This window comes from Anoplopoma fimbria, chromosome 18 (genome assembly GCF_027596085.1).
Source record: "Anoplopoma fimbria isolate UVic2021 breed Golden Eagle Sablefish chromosome 18, Afim_UVic_2022, whole genome shotgun sequence".
Taxonomy (NCBI): domain Eukaryota; kingdom Metazoa; phylum Chordata; class Actinopteri; order Perciformes; family Anoplopomatidae; genus Anoplopoma; species Anoplopoma fimbria.
Window position 1 is genome coordinate 10472197 of NC_072466.1, and position 15271 is coordinate 10487467.

General features: G+C 39.3%; 1 protein-coding gene across 2 annotated transcripts in view; it reads right to left on the reverse strand.

Annotated features, from left to right (window-relative positions):
- The window catches only part of utrn (utrophin), a 173805-nt gene that overhangs the window by 12584 nt on the left and 145950 nt on the right, over window positions 1–15271 (reverse strand). The window contains exons 70-73 of one of the 2 annotated variants that reach the window (XM_054618782.1): window positions 13268–13404; window positions 9230–9268; window positions 8558–8623; window positions 6294–6359 (exon numbers count right to left, since the gene is read on the reverse strand). In XM_054618782.1, coding sequence (XP_054474757.1) covers window positions 6294–6359; window positions 8558–8623; window positions 9230–9268; window positions 13268–13404 — 308 coding nt within the window. The remainder of the gene's footprint in view (window positions 1–6293; window positions 6360–8557; window positions 8624–9229; window positions 9269–13267; window positions 13405–15271) is intronic. The other variant, XM_054618781.1, reaches the window with a different exon arrangement.

Genomic DNA, 15271 nt, shown 5'->3' on the forward strand with positions numbered 1-15271 from the left:
TTTGACAGATCAAAATGAAGTTTGTCTGAGAAAGTTGAGATGGATGGTGACTCAACGTGGGGCTCTCTATCTACTGCCGACTCTATTGTACCATTTTTTATTCATGGTTCCAGCATCTCTAAATATCCAGCAGTGCTGAGGCTGTCATTCTATGACGTTAACATCCTGCGGTTATGTAATATTAAAATAAATATATCTGACATATGGTCTGCTAGTACTTATAATATATATTGTAGATAGAAAAAAAATGTTTTTAATACAGCTTGAGATATTTCTACAGCTTTGGCAATAGTTTCTGTCGGTTATTACAACATGTGACGAAATCCAACTATGACAAAAACACAGGCGTGTAGACAATAAACTAACCAACAATTTGACCAGATGATCAAAAAGATTTCATTTGAAAGTGAAAGTGAGCTGATGACCAATGACCTGAATTGTCATTACTGACCCATCATCACACAGAAAACTATGTGCGTGCACAACTTCAATAACTATGGTGAAAGTGGTAAATCATGGAGGACATTTTCAGCAAACAGTTTGGGTAAAAATTGTACTGTTTTTCCATTCTGGAGACAGATCCACTGAATGCTTGGATTTTTTCCTCCTGAGGACTTCTTTTTAGAAATGTTGTGCTGCATTTCCAGATCAGAGCAGTTAATCTGGAGCACAATTATACTAAAACCAATAGGAATTAGTGCCTAAACAACAAAAATAAGATCCAGATTGTAATAAAATGGAGTTATCCTTTATGCAATAGAGACTATATTTCCGTTTACCTAAAACAAACACTAGACAAATAAAATAGCAGGTAATTTAGTGAAGGTTGGTGGAACTTACTTTATATCCCTAATAGTAATGACAACGAGCTGTTCCTTATTAGTGTTGTGAAGTCAGCAGCTTCAATGACAGCACACTTCACTATATGATCTGAAAACTGTGCTCTACTTTAACTCAAACCTCAATCAGTGACATCCAGGCAGGAACTGTTGGCACCTTTAAAAATAAGCAGTGACTCGACATTAACTTGGTTCACAGACTCTTATCGAGGCCAGACCATAACTGAGTGCATAATCCCTGGCTATAATGAGGAAGTTAATCAAATATGCTCTGGAGAGCAAGCTGGCAAACTGAAATGTTTCAGTTTTTCTTTTTTCTTTTTTACACAAGACACCTTGAATTTCACCACAGGAGACAATCTATGGGTATTCAGAAAATATTCAGAATGCTATCATCACCGCATGTATAATACCAGAGGTTAGGAATGTGAAGTTTTCCCTTTCTCAGAGATGACAGTAATTATACATTTTCATGACCAAGGACTGGGGTGAAGGCACAGATTTGAAAGGTACACAGAATGAGGCTTTCACCTCTTTTCACATAAAAGGAACAATATGCCAAGCCAGTAGCCTTCCATGTACACCGAGGAGAATACTTTTTTATTTTTATCATTAACAAGCCCAAGCTCCCTGTGTGATTTGAAGCACAAGTTTAGAGAGTTCTTTTCTTTTTAGAACAGGATTTGTGTCAAGTTCAACCTTTCCATATATTTTACTGGAATGAAAGGCACAAATGATGAGAGAGACATGAACTAAACTTTCTATACGGGGAACTCAAGCACTCTCAATAAAGACATTTAATTTGTGTCCACTGCTTTATCTCATGTAACCAGTAGCTCTTCCTTGCCTTCTTTTTTATAAAGTTCTTTCCAAATGTTCTTTATGTAGTTTTTTTATTACACATCTAACTTTTAAATTATTCCTGAAAGCTCTTACAGGACATCCGTCATTTTCATGCACATACAGTATAAACGTAGTTATTAACTTCACTTATGTGGAGAGTGAAGCCAAGCTGTGACTGCTGAGTTACTGATAAATGACAGAGAAAGCTGACCGATTGTCAAATTGCACACTGCATAAACATGCAGCAATTATCCAACACACACGTACACACACATTCTAAATATGGGTATGCTGTGAAAAAAGGAGAAAGGAATGATGGAGAAAAGGCTTAGTTCTTCTAGAGAAACTAGACCATTGGTGGCATTGTTGTCTGCTGGTATGAGGGGACGGAGGTCCTACACAAATAGAGTGACCAATTAGTCAGGTCCCTGGCAAAAGGAAGCTGCAGCAGGACATTATGGCTGGCAGCGGGAGCCCAGAGGACTGCAGGAAAGGGATCATTACATGTGGAGATGGGCACTACAGGAAGCAGAGCTGGCTTACAAACCAACTGCTCTGGAATACTGGAAGAAAGAGGAAGTGCAGTAAAAGGACAGAATGTGAATAATAGCGATGAATGCTGAGGATATTAGTTCTTCGGTGCTTGGTGAGGGTGAGTGGGGACTTGGCTTAGGGTACATTACCAGTCTTATCCATCCAAAAACAATAGTATCCGGGCCTGATGCCTTGCTGAAATATCACAAAGCAAGCCCCTACCCTCAAGCTGAATAGCACAATCAACTGCCTAGACTGAGCTCAGAGAGAAATTCCCCTCTGGTGAGATGTTTAAACCTTCCTCCCTGTGGGACTTCCACATTTGGGGATTGATCACAGTTAAGTCCAGCTGTATTGTTTATGATGCAGGGCTTCAACAAAAAGTTTTTCCAAACAGTGTTCAATCCGAAGGTTTCTTAGGCCCAAAGGTAAAACAGGAGTAGACCACAGCTAATAATGATGAAATGGGAGAGAGGAGAAAGGGAGGGGAGAGGGTATGATGAAAGGGGGTTTAAAAAGAAAAGGGCTGGAGAAATTAAAAGAGAGAGGGACAGAAATAAAAGGGCAAAATATCAAAAGACAAGAAAAAAGGGACAGCATTGGGGGAAAGACTGGAAAGCGAGAGATAACCAAACAAAAAAAGCTGGGCAAAAAAGAAAGTGTAGCGGGAGTCTCGCTCCTCTGGGACGTCCCGAGGCATCGTTGACAACATTGTGCTTTGGCTGGAGGTCAAAGAAAATGGGCAACATTGACTTCCTAATTAAGGATTCCCTTTTAGATAAAAGCAATACAGGACACAAATGAAACAAGCACTTAAACCACTAGCACACACAAACACACACTTTATCTCTAGAGCTTTCTCACACACACACACACACACACACATACTAATTATTGATATCACTGCACAGCTGGCAGCAAGTCCAAATCAGTGTTTGCAGGCTATGAGCGATCAGAAAATACAAGCCAAAAGCCAAACATGCATGTAATTGGCAAACGCAGTCATCCATGTTACACTGTGCATGTTTTCATAAGCTCAAACACGCCAAGAAGGCACCTTCTACTATCTTGTCAGGCACAGGGATAATTTCTGTGCGTGTGTGAGTGTGTGTGTGTGTGTGTGTGAGGGTCCTCCACACAAACAACCAGATGGAGCGGTGTAATAGACAAAGAGGCTTGGGTGAAATCAGCTGTAGGCGGAAAATAATATATCTTGGAAAAAGAGAGGGAAGACAATCAACCACTCCAAACCAAAGGCATTAAAAATAAAGAGAAATGACTCATACTGAGGAGACTGACAACACAATGGACAGCCTCCTCTTTTTTAAGAAGAGATATGGCTGAGTGGGCTGTTTTACTTAAGTGGTATCTATAATGCACAATAATGTAATATTTACAAGTTACTTTTTCCTTGAAAGTAGAGCGTGATGGACATATTGCTGTTTAAAAACCAAGCTACAGTCCGATTCTGGCCTTTTAAAAACAGCCCATCCTTTAATCACAACTACTGTGAATGACATTTTCTGCAGACTTGCAAATACCTTAAATGTAAATCAACCTTTTTCTAAAATTATTCATTGAAAATTAAGCGGGCTGTAATGATGAGTACCAATTGTCACTATTTATGTCTCTGTTAAAATTTAGAGCAGAACTCCATTCCATTATGTTAATTATTCTGCACACAATCAACAAATAATAACAACCTACAACAGCAGACAAATGGGATGTGATATGTTTTTCTAATTTGTTTTCTGCCTTTATTAGTTGCACTGCTAACTAGGTTGCAATAAATAAAAGTTCATATCGTGTCCTAAGACCTAAGTGTTCTTTATTGAGAGCACTGTTAATCATTTTAATGTATATTAATAACCAAATGTGGGCTTGCATAACAAACAAATGCATATTAGATCAAAAAAAAAGAAGTTTTTTCTTGAAACAGGACATATTTAGTAAGCACACAGCTGCTAGAGTGTGCTACATGCTGATAAGTATAAAACCATTCTTGTCAAAGATGTGTGCTGGGAAAACGCACTAGTTCTGGTATTGTTTCTGATTGGCATTTAAATTCCTTTTTCTTGGTGCATTGTGCACTTTTTATCCTCACAGCTACATTGTGGCTGTTGTTTTGCAGTAAAGCCGAATGCAAATTTTACAGAAATGACACTAACGTGAAAGTGAGTGAAAGCACAAGAACTATGATTATGTTCTAAATGTGCCCTGGTGAGTGTTTTTTTCCCTCTGCTGTTAAAGCCATTAGCCTTCATCAGACCATCATCTCCCTCACCTCATTAGCGCTCTACACACGTGTGTGTGTATGAGCGTCGGTGTTGTTCCAGAGCTGGCAAAAATAATGGCTTCTCCTCTTAAAAAAAGCACAAAAGAGCAAGGAGGGGTGGGGATAATGTGTTTGTCCCGCATTACGAAAGCTCGAGGAGAAAAATAAATCCACCTTCTATTTCTCACCAACACATTTTGTCTTTCTATTCCTCTGTCGTTCTATTGATCAGTTGGAAAGCAAGGAGAGCTTTTGGGAGTCTTCAATCGAACACTTGTGTTTCTAAAACATGGCCAGGTTGGAGGAGGGTGGAGTGTGGGAGCAGTGGTCCACACGATGTAGGCACATCAACAGGGGATGCAACCTACAACAGTATGAAGCTTGATGCTTCATTTCATCTTCACTCAAGATCCTCAAAGGTTTTTTTTAACCGTCCTCCCATGTGCCTTTTCACTGTTGTGCTGTAATACTCCTTTTGTGAGAATTTTCTTTTTGAAAATCCCCAAGCTTGTTTTTCCTTTCCTCCACATGCCGTACAGTGAATCTCTTCTCTTAACAACACTTTTGAAAACACATTTGTGTAAAACAAAAGTTAAGTTTTGGCTTTGTGCTACTTATAAGTGTTGAGATAAAAAAAAAAAAAAAAAGATTATCTTCTGCCCCCTCTCTGTATCTGTTACATTTTCATGCACAAATTAATTTCACACATGGCTAATTTCAAAAACCACAATGTTGATCTATGATCTTGGAAATCTTGTGATCTACAAGTGTCTTATCAAAGCAGGATATCAGAACGGAAAGTAATTCCCTCCAAAGACAAGAACACAGTGAAATGTGTGTGCCTGTGTGTGTGTTTCTGTTTGAACACACATATTAGTGTGTCCAAAGAGCTCAGAGGACGTTTGAACCTCAAGAGCTCATTCCCCCGATTGGGATCTCGCTTAAGTAAAGGGACAAATATGCCCTTCAACTGGAATGGCCTGCAGAAGACATACACATGTCTTGACACAGACAAAAGGACAAGCACACTCACAGGTACACACACACACACACACACACACACACACACACACACACACACACACACACACACACACACACACACACACACACACACACACACACACACACACACACACACACACACACACACACCAGAAACTTCAGAGCTCGTGCACTTCATCAGCTTTTCCCCTTTTTTGTGATTTCTTCTTTGCCATGTCCTCATCTCCTCTGATCAAAGATAACTGAGCGTTATCAGAGATCTTGAAACCAATCACTCTCACTTCTCATTGTTGGCTCTCTAATCCGTTACATTTCTCCTAAAGCCCCGTCTTTCCCGCTGAATTCAACTCCATCCCATTGTCTTTTTACCCTCCATTCACACATCTTTTGGTCCATCAAAACCATCCTCAATTCTCACACACTGTCTCTTGATTTCTTTACAGCAATGTGGAAAGCCACCTTGTTATTTCTTTGGCTGGTTTTAATACACTGAAGCAGAAAAGGCAGATTTTGGGCTTCCATGACAGGTAAACAGTGCACAGGAAGATGTCTCAGAGTTGTAATTAAAAGAAATGTAAACAAACATGAAAAACATTTTACTCTACTCTTCCATCAAATTTTGTTGTTGTTGTTGGTTGGAAGACGAAGATTTTCTGATAAGGTGCAAATGTTCTGTGTATATGAACTAAATATAAATGTATGAATGTGTACAGCATTTGGAGAGTAATCTGTCAAACAATATATGAAGGAAACATAGAACTAAATAAAAATGTTTGAATTAACCAGTGGTGACTTACATGCTTCCTGTTGCTGAGCTGCTGTCTGTGGGCAGAGAGCCGTTGGAGTGCTCCATCTGGGCCAACCTGAGAAAGAAAACCCTTGTCAGCGGTTGACACTTAAATTACCAGTTAAAACTAAGACACTTAAAGGCTGTCATCATCTCATCAAAATGCAGAGCAGAGGTGTCGACAAATGCGCATCTCAAAGCAACAGTAGCACACCAATAATAATTCAAAAGAATGAAGTCAAGATGGCGCATGACCAAAAACATATATGTAGTCTAGTATGTGTGTGCACAATCATATATTTAAAGACATTTGATAGATGTACAGCAGAGATGTGTGGGTGTGTGTGTGTAGACAAAATGGGGAACGTTTTTTTCTAGTCATATATTCAGGAGAAGCAGCCATGCTAATGAGGCTGGGTCCTCAGATCTAAGCCTGCATTTCCATTTACTGAACTCTGTAACAGAGAGGCAGCAGGGTTGTCGTAGATTAAGAACACAATCCACACACTAAACTTTAGGTTGAAATTGAACCGTGGCAGAATATGCATGGAGGGAGATATTTAAAGTCATTATACCACTGGTGAAACCTCATCACTGTGTGCATTTTTCCATGCAAATCTATAAGCTACGGTATAATCTTCAATGTCAGCTTCTATATTTCAGTTAAAATTGTAATTCACAAGGCTCATGTCTGTGTCATTGCTGATAAAACAATGCAAGCAGAAACGCTGAGCGAAGGTTAATGGTGTGTGACCAATGAAAGGTTTCAGACCAGACAGAGCAGCGCTGCATCAGAAGAGGCTTCATGATAAAAGCGTTTTGTGGAAGGAGTCGGGTTCTGTTCTGACAAAAGTAACCCTCGTCTGCTTTAGAGAAGATATGTTTCGGACTGATTTGTGATTCAGTCAAGGGGCAAGATGGGATTTGTGATACTATGGGATCTTAATATTAATTTATCTTAACATCAAACATGACAGATTTTCAGCCTCAGTGCAGCACAACATCGGTTTGGTGATGTTGGTGATGATTAACTGCAGATCACACGCTGTGTACATGAATGGCATGTACACAGCAGGATCATTTGAAGGAGGCGACTGTAAACAGCCAGCGGGTTTGAGAGGCTGCATGAGTTCACTCACGTCATCTGACATTTAATGTAGGCGATCACCACAAAATTAAAAGCAGATACACGATGTTCAAAAGTGCATATTGTGGTTTGCATCTTCCCTGACACTTGACAAAATAAATAATATAATTATTTACTGAAACATAAATTCCAATGATGCAGTGTTTTCCACTGTGTACGCATTTAAAAGTTCAGGCTGACATTAACAATCCCATATTTAATTTTACATTTAACATTTGTTGAGCATTCATTTGTAAAGATTCCCGTCCATGACAGAAATACAAATATTGTTTAGATGTTCTGGTGCTTTCTGAGGGGAAACTGGAGAATATATTTTTTGCTGCTCTCATTTGTCTATAATTGCATGGTGAAACAGATTTCTTCTCTTCTTTCTGTCTCAATAGTATCCCAGTAATTAAACCAGTTACCCCAAATATTTTAAAGGGTTCTTTGATGAATACTGGAACGTAGATAGATAGAACGTGCTTTGTTTGTGATTCTGACCCAGAACTTGAACCTTGTTTCATAGTACAATGAGAATAAATTGCAAACATCTCCTCACAAAGCTCAAGGGCAACTTAGAAAGATATCCAACATAATTTGGATTTGTATGACGGTTTGTCAGCTATTCAGTCGAAGGTAAAAAACAATTCTTTAAACGTTTCCTTAAATCATTGTAGTAATTTTGCATCTTATGAGGTTGTTGTTTGTCATTTGATTTCCTTTCATGAACTGAAAATCACAAATATATGTTTTATTTAGTTTTTTTTTTACCCTTTTCCAATTCATAATATAGTATATTCTATTTTAAAAGTCCGTTGCATCACTTCCACTGCAATCCATCTATCTAACAACTCGTTTTGGTTGAGCATCAACATCATGTCTGCAATTATTGTAACCATCCAGGAAAGATTATTGTTGCATAGTTATGCATTGTACAGACATGAGGCAAGTGCTCTCTGGGAAAAAAAGGATGAAAAAGTAGGTAATTTATAGTACATAATCAAAAACTTGCAAGGTCCTTTAAAAGTGGATTTCTCATTCTATAATGAAGTTATTAAAATGTGCTTCATTTCAATCCAGTTAGCAGGTTTAATGTGCGTGGGTTGTGGCATCTGAGACGATGAGATGATGATTGCAATGCGTACCTGCTGGCATACTGCTCTATCCGGGAGTGGGTGTCATCATGAGAGAGCTGAGGTGACTGGGACAGCCTGGAAATGAATGGGGTGATGGAGATGAATGAGATTCTGCATGCTCACACAACCTCATTAACACACAGAGATTCACAGACGCATGCACAAGCTCTCACACACACACACACACACACACACACACACACACACACACACACACACACACACACACACACACACACACACACACACACACACACACACACACACACACACACACACACACACACACACACACAACCTAATGGCCCTTCACAACATCACCCAGAAAACAAATCTGGTGATCCTAGAGAGAGAAATAGGAGAGCGGGATGATCTACGGAGCGGTTGGATGGTTTTTGACAGGCCGCTGCTGGGATGAAAAACCGAATGCTAGTTGGATGCTTTAGAGAAGTGAAGGTGACGGCAAGGAGAAAGTGGGTGAGATTTTCTCGGTTGCATGTTCAACCAGTGGATCGGGCAGGCGAGTAGGCATGCAGGCAACATGCAGTGCGTTCATGGCTTAGTTGGAGTGAGGACTTTAAGGGGGAGGTGAGTGAGGAGAGAAGGGAGCAAAAGGAGGTGTCATTTAAAGGCATTCCGGTCTGGAGACGAGGTGTTGTTGCTGGTGGCGTCGATACTCACTCATACTGCTCCGGACACATGCTGATGAGGGTGACGGGACTGTAAGAGAATCGGAGGGAGGGAGGGAGGGAAGGAGGGGAGGAAGGAGTTTAGGTACCACAAAACATTTCAGGGTTCAAAAACACAGCAGGTGGAGGAAGACGTGGAAGGAAATGTCTGTCCAACAGAGCAGAGCGAGGGGCATTTGAAACAGTCACCAATATATACACCACATGTGGTTATGATCATCCCCCATGACATTCTCTAAAACCTGCATCAAAATAGACATGGGAAACAGGAAATGTGTTGATTGATGTGTCAGTTTTGAAAGGGTAAAGATGGGCATGTGGACCTGTCAGCACACTGTAATATATCCAGGTTAGGTGTATGAAAGCTCGCACGGAAAAGGATTGATTCTGTCAGTTGGCTTTGCAACTGTCACATATATCTCATTTAAATTATTTTTTTCTGGATGATATGGCCCAAATTCATTCCCCTTTCTCATTTATTTCCAGCAGGATTAACTGAAATAACATGCCAGCAAAAAACATACAGAACCTATTTTCTAGTTAATCTGCTTTTGAGTATATTATGTTATAAAAAGATGTGTTCGGTGCATAAGAACTCAGTAAATGTGGCTGCTGTTAATTAGAGATTTTGGAAACAAAATGTGACAAACAGGGATGCTGGAGGCTTGTGTCGTGAAGTCTTTTCAAGTTACTGGTTCTTAGATAATTGAAGCTATTCTTAGAGATGCAGAGCAAATGGGACACTCTTATCTCTAGAATACAAAGAAATGCATCTATTTTTACGGAAGAGGTTTGATAAAAATTGGAAAGATAAGGTCAAAGTTGACATTCTTTTGCCTCACGCTTTGGTTCCCACATTAAAGCATCGAAATTTAGAAGGAGACGTGTGTCTTGGTGGTTGTGTTTCTCACAGCGGGGGCAGCCAGTGTAGTCACACTTTTGTAGCTGCGAGGCGATTTTGAAATGTAGCAGGGGATTCAGACGGAAAAAGAGGAAAACTGAAAGAATAAAAGAGATCGGCGTCAACAGGGCAGACAGATAACTATTCACAGCCTGTGGTGCGGCATTTTTACCCGCCCCCACCAACAACGTTGCTAGAGGGAAAAGTTAGTCTGCTCATTTTGTTTTTCAGAGGAGGGATTTCAGTTTTCATCTTTACCAAAAAAATGATAGAGTGTAGATGGTTTTCCTTTCACCCAAATGTGTCTAACTCGCATTAAAATGACACAACATTCAGATGGATCCACTTGGAAAAACAGTTGTACTGAAGGCAGAAACAAAAGTTACTGTAACAGTGAGGAGAAGAAATTGAAAATGAAGTATGAGAAAAAAAAACGAGTGAAGGAAAGGTGACTAAAGGAAAGAGAGGGAGGGGAGAAATCGTGACAGCAGATACCTTGGGAGTATTTTGGTGCCTGACAAATGTGGCTGCTGTAAAGTCTGTGATTTTATAGAAGGCTTGTTGTGCCTTTTGAAGTACAATAACAGAGCAGAACAGGGCCCTGTTCACATTACACATCCATTGGTACTGTGTGAAAAGTCTGAACAGGCTTAGCAGTCAAAATTAAGGACTACTTCATGAAAAGATCACCATTAGTCAAGCTATAATGAATAGCTTAATTGTATTGCCTTGTCGTGCTGTCTGTCTTTAACAGTCTTCTCAGAGTAGGTTTTTTCATTTTTTTTTTTGATGAATGGGATGAAAGTTTTCAAAAGAATCAGTTAGTTAATCATGCTGTGCTAGTCGCTCTATCACAGTCAGCACTGCTTCCCTTTGTTCTACTTGTCCTCTGTTTTCTCTCTCATGGATAAAAGACAATCAGCGCTGTTGACACCTCCACCTGTCCATCAGAAAGACAGTTAGAGGGCTGATAAGAGAACCTGTGTTTAATGTGGAGACTACACACGTAGATGCTGTATCCCACCATAACTACCACAGCACACAACTCCGTCATCAGTGGATGTTATGGAAACAAAAAGGTTGTGCTTTCACCTTAAACTAATTTACTTGGGCTACCTACTTATTTACATATAATAAACATGCATACATAAAAAAAGTTATTTTCCCTAATGTAATAAATTAAAAAAAATATTTAGCTCACAACAGAAAACTTTTCTTCATCTTTTCAGTAAAGCACAGATGGTCACAGAATATTTTTTTACTTGAATGCAGCATAGGCCTAATCTACTTGATCTGGTTATATCGGGTAGCAAGCAAGAACCAACACTGAGTGGGAAACGATTAGAGTGGTTCTTTCACATTATCAAACATAGCTGGGACAAATCAAAAATCTCATCTGCCGTGAAAAGAATCAAAGGTATAAGTGGGAGGTTAGAGTGTAGGTGGTGTTTTGTTCTTGCAAGGTGAAATTATACAATAGTGGGAAAGAAAAAAGACTGAATGCATCTAATTTCCTCTTCTGCTGCTACAGTATTTTAAAAAATGACTACTACATAGAAGTTCACTTTGTTATGACCAATAGAGCCTGACAATGCATTAAAAAGCTTTTCTAATAATATTGTTCAAAATTGGACACAGGAAGAGAAACTGGAAAAGCCTATTTTAAATCTTTAGATGTGATATGATGCTAATAGTATTTTTTCTTTCGATTGACAGATTCATCAGATTTGAATTAGGCACAAATGAAACATGTCACATATAAAACAAATTGGGAAAAATATTTTTTTTTACAACAAACATGAAAGCAAATGTTATGTTTAACTGATCTTTTTCATTCCTGCATTTTAAGCAGGTACCTTGTTCCAATTACAATTTAGGTCACATATTCATTTTAGTGCATGGAGATGGCAGAAGCCACTAAAGTGGGATAATGTTGTGGGTTAATCTTATATCTCGATGTTATCGAATATCTTATAGATATTCGAAAAGCAAAGAATAGCACACTCAGGATTATTTCAACACATTTCAACACATAGAGCTGTTCGTTGTGTCTTCAAGCCTGTGGCTAAATGTGGAAAGCCCACAGCTCAGAGGAAGGAGCAAATACATTAAAAGAGATTGGAAAAGGATGACCCTGATGAAATGGTCCTAAATTTCCTAAATCTTCATTCCCTTCTGCCTGATTTGGAAAAGATCTTTGCGTTTCGCCACCGTTCCTCAACCTCTTAGAGGCATTTATCAAGCAGACATATCTGGAGGAATCATTTTTCATAGAGGAAGGGAAGTGAGAATAGAGCAAGGTGGGAGGTGAGGGGGAGGAAGGGCAAGGATGGGAGGGATAAAAGAGGGAGTGCAATCCATCTGAGAAGTGCCTGTGTGCGACTGGATGTCGGGGAAAATCTATCTCAAGCGAACAGGTGAGTCATTGTGAATGCACGCCAAAACATCTTTAAGAGATTTTGGTGCTAACAAGATGCAAAACTACATTGTTAAAAAGAGAGCCCGAGCGGGAAATGTGACAGGCAGAGAAAAGGAAACAATAGATAGACTGAAAGATAAAATGTAGAAAAAACACAAAAATATGTACAAAAGAGTCTCTGAGCACACTGAGCAGGCGGACTCTTATTCAAATGGCCACAACTCAGACACACACTCCGCAAGGGAGGATGAGGTGCACGCCTGAGGCGTCTGCATAATGTGGGCCGAGTTAAATGTCTCTCCGGGGGGATTTACGGCCGGTAGGAGCGAGGACATAAATCAGACGTAGTCACTGGGGCAGGTGGTGCTGAAAGAAGATCTACAGTGACGGCACCTGGTAATGACTGGATCGACAGGTAAATAAACACATAAACTGAGCGGGAAATTAACACTGCCCACATACTGTAGCACAGGATTTGATTGAAAACCATCTGGTAAACAAACCCTGCCACATGTTCATTTCCACTCACAAACATGTCACATTTCAGAAGCTAAAGACAACGACCCTTTATCTGTTACTTTAGAACAGCTGAAAGACATTGCATGGCAGAAATAAACAAAGTGGATTCTGTTTCAGTCAATCTGTAAAGGATGTATGTATGTAAATGTTTTTAATGTTCTTTAGCTCATCACATTTGTTGTGTTGCTTACGTTTCCATGTTGTCACCCTCTAGAACCGTCTGGACTGGTAGGTAACCGAGCCGAGGATGTTTGGCGAAGTACTTCTTCGATCGGAATTTGTTCTTCAGCACTTTGGTGAAATCACGCATGTCCTCACCTGACGTCGTCTGCAACACGAACAACAGAGAGAGAGAGGAAAAAGGTTGATGTTATTTATTGCAGAGTATGTGTGTGTTGTTAGCATTTCCACAGTCTCTTGTGCACACATCAGCAGCATATGCATTTGTGTGGAAGAGAATGTGTTTTGTTAATTAGATATTTAGCAAAGGTGTTCCTCCTGCAGAAGCGGTTTCTGCCTTGCAAGCAAACAACAAATTACCACAACAGTGTGACCGGAGGGGGAGAAAATCTCTTCGCAGAGGATTCAGGCAACCACCGCTTAACACAAACACACACGCAAATGTACAACTCACACAGCTGACAGTTAATGAGCAGACTCTATTGAGTTCACTTGGCTTATTGACTAATCCATGCAATTTAAGATGGTAGCTTGGGCAAACCAACAGCAATTACTGAACAATTACACTAAAGCTGGAGAAGAATTTGTGCAAGTTTCTGTGTGTGTGTGTGTTTTTCTCCATCTTGTGTGGTTTAACAAGGTTTTTTTCTGTTTAAGACTTAGTTTCTGTCTTTAATGATGTAACATTGTGGACATAGACAGAAAACAATGAGGGGAGAGAGAGGAAATGGGGGTTGTGCAACAAAGGTCCAAGGCTGGAATCTAGTCAGAGATGTTGAAGCTACAATGTGTTTTGGATTTTTTATTAATTCATAATTACTTCTACTCAAATTGTTGCTATTATTACACATTTTTTCACAATACTTTTTCAATATTTTGGTAATTATTATTTGTATAGGTTTTCTTTTTTTCTCTTCTTACCTCCTACTCTCTTGCCCCCCCTTTATTAGATGTATTTTTATATATAAAAAGGGATATATGTGTAGATGTAGATTATCATATGTTCCATATTACCACCTAACCTCAATCCACATACCTCACTCACCCATTAACCGGATCGCACATAAGATGGACACACATCCATATACATTTTACTGAGCCTCAGTTTTTCACTTTTATACTCTTCAGTCTAAACCTATCATTGCTATTCTCCTCAGTTTGCTTTTGTCCCCTTTGTTTTTGTCCCTGTTTTAGTTTGTATAATTCCTTGGATAATATATGTGGTCATGTACTTGTCGGCACTTATTTTGTACTCACTTTTCAACATAAGAAGAAAAAAAAAGAAGATACAGTGTGTGCGTCATAATCACAAGGCACCCAGGACGCTCACTGACAGATTATGACAACAAAATGACACTAGTGACACAAGCCAAAGTCGAACCCAGACAACATCTCCACTTAGGAAAGGTAAAAACATTGAAATTACAGCAATCAATACAGCATAGCACCAAATGTAGCTTCTTCAGCACTGAAATTTCCCATTGGAACTATAAAAATGTCACTCCCATAAAAATGAAAAACAAATAAAAATGTTGTGGCTATAAAGTACAAAGTAGGAAAAAAAGACAGAAGGAATCTTATTAGACTCTGAATCGCTGCTATCAGTCTTTAAATCTCTGCAATATCTGTGTTTTGAAGAATCATTATTCAATACAGACTTGATGTTTTCAAAGGTATAAAACTGAAACACAGTTTGGTTTGAGCTCTTCCAGATGCAAAAGTTGAGTTGTACTGAAGGATTCAAAATGTCACAATAAGTTAAGTTGAGTTTTCATTTGATTTCGGCAGGTATTATAGATTTAGGTCTTGGATACATCCAACAGCTTGGAACGGCTACATTTGTGAGATTTCCTTTTAGTCAATAGTACCTTGCAGTTCAATAAAGCTCTGTTAAGTTACAGTGTGAATTAACAGGAAGTTTCACATGACATCAAAGCTTTTCAGCAGGATTCAAGTGAAAGCTTTTCCAAGGTTGTTCTTGCTTTTGTTCGACAGGCATTCTAGTATTGTACTCA